General features: G+C 39.9%; 1 protein-coding gene across 1 annotated transcript; it reads right to left on the reverse strand.

Moving 5' to 3' along the window:
• Window positions 1–1,337: 1,337 nt before the first annotated feature.
• Window positions 1,338–4,695, reverse strand: LOC128568882 (secretoglobin family 3A member 2). The gene is made up of 3 exons (XM_053566855.1): window positions 4,563–4,695; window positions 1,863–2,071; window positions 1,338–1,498 (listed from the first exon to the last, which is right to left on the reverse strand). The coding sequence occupies exons 1-3, from the start codon at window positions 4,615–4,617 to the stop codon at window positions 1,475–1,477; spliced, it is 288 nt and encodes a 95-aa protein (XP_053422830.1). The 5' UTR covers window positions 4,618–4,695; the 3' UTR covers window positions 1,338–1,474.
• Window positions 4,696–5,286: the final 591 nt, after the last annotated feature.

Consider the following 5,286-nt stretch of genomic DNA (forward strand, 5'->3'; position numbering starts at 1 on the left):
ATGTCAACTAATGAGATGAAAATGTGTCAAATATTCTATGAACCAGGTGTATGGTGCCCCATGATCATATTGATGTACACAGCTATGATTTAATAAACAAAAAGAAAACAAAACAAAAAAACATTCGTAGAGATGACATTTAACATTGTCCTATTTAGGAACAGAGTACTTAGAACAGAAGGAATGCAATGGAAAGACCTGATTGAATAAATGTTAGAAGAGCTAAAACATCAACTGGGTGTTCGTGAGGCAACAAAGAAATTGACAAAAGTAAGAAGCCAGCACCAAGCTCAGTTGGAGATGGAAAGAGAAGAGGTGGTGTGACCAGAGCCCAGAGGCTGGAGTCTATCACATAAAGCTGGAACCAATGCAGACCTTTCCAAGAAAACCTGGAGCTTAGACTACATTCAGAGACTCCTCCCAAACATAGAGGCACAGGGAACCACACAATGTTTTTCCCCTTTCCACCTCTAATCTACTGCCTGGGTCTCTTGGGAGGAGAACTGCCCACCTGGGAACCTGAGAATTGTCACCTACAGCAGTCAGTGTCATGTCCCCTCTCCCATTGCTCCAACCCAGAGAAGACCAGAGCAAGGGGAGGGACTGGATCCCAGAGCAAACAGTCCCAAGACTGTCACCGGCTCTGTCTGAAAGCAGACCTGGCAGGCATTCTGGGTAAGGAGAAACTTGATTTTTCATTAATGTCTAAGAAAGGGATTTGTTTGTGTGGCTGGGGAGACCAGATATGAAGAGAAGAAAATAGATGAGAGTAGACATGAAAACGCAGGCCAGATACTGAAGGGCCTTGTTGGCCACACTCAGGAGCTTGAAATCTCTTCTGTAGGGGGCCATGATAGAGCAGAATATGCCCTGAAAACACAATTCTGTCAACATTGTAAAGAGAATTGGGGTGTGTGTGTAAAGATAGTTTATAACCTATTCATACAAGATGATGTAGTAAAGGCCTTCCTTGGTAGGGGGGGTCTGTGAGGGCTACTGATCACCCTAGAGTCACTACAAACTGAATGAAAACTAGCATTCTGATGCTATAGACCCCAAACTAGTGAAGTTAGTAAGACACTAGGCTTGTCAGACAATACTTTGAAAATTTTTTTATACTTTTTAAATTAAAAATTTCTGGAAATAACCTCAGGTAAAGAATACTTGAAAAAATGGAGATATTTAACTTAGAGTTAGGAGAGGGGGAGAAGCACTTAAAATGCCTGCGTGTTTTTATAAAAACAGGTTCTCTAGAGTTTATGATCCAAAGGAAAAATTAGCTAGTTATTCGCTTCTGAAGGGAGCTGCCAGAAATAAAAATAGGACAAACTGAAAAATCTATTCATTGCTTTAATCATTCTTTTCAGGGGTCACTACATTTTAGGGCATTTAGTCTGTTATTCAGTGGAATGGGGGTTATCCAGGACTTTGGGAGAATTATCCTCCTTCAACTTCACTCTTCTTTATCCTGCAGTTACACCAAGTGTGATAGGGCCTCCTGAAATGCAGAAGGAGAATAAAAATCAGAGCAGCTTACATGTAATTAGCATGTTGCAAAAACTATTTATGTTCACTGTCTTATTAGCCAAGCATTTTATTGAAGGAGAAACACTGACTCAGTGTACTGAAATCTCATCTAAAATCACCATGGTGGTTGGTGGTAAAGTCACAGCTAGAACATATGACACTGTCATTTAAAAATTCTTCCTGGAAAGGTCACAATTGCACTTTCCTTGACATTTTAAGACATGTAAATTTTAGATAAGCATCATCAGTATAGGGGAAATACCCCTTATGGGGTGGGTGTTTAGGGTGACTAAGCCTTCCCCCTTATCAAATTGGTCACTCCAAGGCATAGTTACCAGCAGTTTCTTCACAGACTCAGAAGCCTCTGGTCCCAGCTCATTCACACACTTCCTCAGCCCTTCTATAAGGTGCTCAACAGAAATGCCGAGAGTTTTCAGAAGAAGCTTTAATGGATCCATGAAGGAAAGGACATTGTCCAGAGGTAAAGGCAGCACTTTGTCAACTGGGGCAGGAAGGGGCAAACTATTGATGAGGAAGGCAGTAGCTGCAGAACAAGAGAGAAAGCAGGTAAAACAGGCACATTCAGTTCCTGCGTATGACCTCATCACCTTCCACTCCATTCATCAACAGCCCCATTCCAGACCCACCCATCTTCATTTCCCATGACAGCCTCTGCCTCTTTCCTCAGCTATGTGTCTGTCTTTCTCACATCATTCAGTCTCTCTTCAAATGTTACTCCTCAGAGAAGCCTGCCATGGCCACTGTATCTGAAATAGCACCACCCATCAGGTACTCTGTCTTCTTTTTGCCCACCCTTACCTGAAGTAGTAATTGATATTTTTATTGCCTTCATTTTTGCATTATGATGTAGGCTCCAAAAGAAGACAGAATTTATGTTTTATTCACTGCTGCACTCCATGACTGAAACTGACCCTGGCATGCAGTAAGTACTCCATAGAACCTTGTAGTTGAATGGAAAGAAAGGTGCTCTGTATGTGGCGATTCATTAGGAGAGATGCCCTGATGAATCTCCATTCAGGGATGACAATCAACCCTACTATAGTTCAGGGATCTGCTCCCAGCCAATTCAGCTTGACACTGCAGGGACAGCTGAACATGGGATCTATGCCAGTTAGTGGGGATACACAGACAAATAGCATAGGGAGACCTCATATGGTCCAATGGACAATAAGGATTTATGTGGCCTGTGTTTTGATAACTCAATAGACAAAGTTGTATGAAAACACAAAGGAAAGGGTGACTAATGCCTTTTTTGTGTGGGTGTTGCAGGAATCTTACAAAAGAAATAATATTAGAGCTATGTCTGAGATGAACATCTGTAACTTAAGCTAAAAAAGACGGGCAACAATTTAGAAAGAAAATGAAGAAGGCACTAAGATGTTAAGATGGAAGTGTATACACAGAATGGTGGGTCTTCTGCTCAGAAAAGCTGTAATGAACTGATCCAGTGGGGCTTTCTAGAGATGGAAGATAAAGAGTGTGAGGTGAGAACATTGAATGAAAGGAAGAGGTTTGAATGTCAAACCAATGAGTTTGGAATTTTTTCTCGAGGGCGTTGGGAGCTATCATTGCTTTTCCATGGGACAATTGCATTTTATGTTTTAGCTTTAGAAAGATAACTTTCACATAGAGGATGAGTGGGAGAAAAAGTGTAGAGACTGGGAAAAATGCATTACACATAGTTTTACAAAAGCATGTGTGCAGCTGAACAAATGTGTGAGTATATACCAAAAAACACACAGCCTTTTGCTGGCTGAGATCTTCCATTGCTCATTTTCTTTGGCAACCTTTTAATTTTTCCATTCAAGCTATAAAAATGGAGCCTGTGCACCTATTTTTCCTCCATCTTCTACCACCTATTTCCCCCTCCAAACTTTCCCCCATAGAGAAGGTATTATTTCCCTCCATCCTCCATTCTATTGCCTCTGTCACCCATAGGTACTTGTCTCCCACACTACAGAACAATGCAATATCCAAAACTAGTGAAGTTACACTCTACTATTCCATAAAATTCACAACTAAATTTGCCAGTGCAGTTATGGGGAGTAACCAGTGTCTCATGACCAATTTCTAGACTTCTTATTTCACATACTGTAGTGAATGTCTTCTCGATATGTATTTATATCTTCGTCAAGGAAGATCCTCAAACCTTTATGTTCTCTTAATGAGCAGTGGCCATCAGGATGTGTTTTTTTCAATGCAGTCGAATGTATCTTTCTGATAGTTGCGGGGATTCCTTCCAAAAAGAATGGACGAGTTCCCATACTGTTCCCAGGCTATAGTCTCTGTACTCTTACCAGTAAATTAAACCTTTCGCCCTTCAGGACACTCACAGAGCTCTAGTTGCATATCTCCTTGGGTATTTAAATAGTCATATATTTTAATAACTTCTGTAGAAGTCTTATCCCCCCTACCAGACTATAAGCAATGTGAGAACACTATTTATCTTGGACTAAGGTCCAAATCTTCAAATGCTTATCCATTGTCCAACAAGTTGTAGCTACTCAATGAATATCTCCAGGGTGAGCTGACATTTGAATGTTGCTGCCTCAGGACAACCAACCTATTCACCTAGTTAATTGGAGATGATAGCAAGAAATGACTCCACATAGTTTCAAAAGCAAAAGCAGTGACTTATAAAGTTAGATTTTGACTCAGGATTAAGAAAAATAAGAAAAACTAATGTTGACCATGGTCCAACTGAGAAAAGTGCTGTTTTACCCTCTCGTGTGAGTTAGCCAACTTCTCATGTGGGATGCCTTAGGGATCATTTATGTCTAATGGATTAGAGACTGAGTGGGTGAAATCTGACATACTTTCTAACGTTTCTATTTTCTGTGATTCTAAAACTTCTTCCAATTTTGTAAATATGTGCAATTATCATGTGTCAGTTTAAGAGAACACTTACAAATAAAAACTCCTTTTATCATATTCCACTATCAGTGAGTTTAGGCTCGTTATTTGTGTTCTTATTCATAGAAAGTAGAGAAATATCAGTGTTGGAGGCTACTTACCAGAGTAGCTGCAAATCATGATTGTCACCAACAGGAAGACAGTTACCAGCTTCATGACAAGTGTCTGTGTTATTTTCCTGCAGTTTAGAATTCAGCCAGAAAACTCAGTGAATCAACCAGGCCAGTGGTTTCACTTGATACAAAATGCAATAGTTGCTTTTTTACACACATATTTATACATCCTCTTAAGACTAAAATTTCAGTCACTACCACTCCACTCCATCAAAGAAGGGCCTAAAGGTCATGTTTTCTCATTAAATCAATTGAAAGCTTTTCAGCTTTCTCTCATGTTCCCATGAGAACAAAACAAAACAGACAAAAAAAGGGCTTGAATTAAAGTTTTCGCAAGTGCCTCTTGCACAAGTCCTTGAACAGAAATGAAGATGGAAGGGAAAGGGCCCTGAGAATTCTTCTCCAGGAAGAACACTGAGAAGAAGTGAAGATTTTACTTGAGGATCTTACACAGGATGTGTTTTCCTCCAGTTTTATTTCTTTATTATATTTTGTGTTTTTCTGTGATTATTATTTTTTTGTTTCTTTTTGTTTTCAAGACAGAGTCTCACTCAGTTGCCCCTGGTAGAGTAAATGGCTTCAGTGAAGCTCACTGCAACTTCAAATTTCAGGGTTCAAGTAATCCTTTGCCTTACTCTCCAAAGTAGCTGGGACATGTGCCAGTAGCTATAAGCATGTGCCATGATGCCTGGTTAATTTTTCTTTTTGTATT

The sequence above is a fragment of the Nycticebus coucang genome, chromosome 17, assembly GCF_027406575.1.
Source record: "Nycticebus coucang isolate mNycCou1 chromosome 17, mNycCou1.pri, whole genome shotgun sequence".
Taxonomy (NCBI): domain Eukaryota; kingdom Metazoa; phylum Chordata; class Mammalia; order Primates; family Lorisidae; genus Nycticebus; species Nycticebus coucang.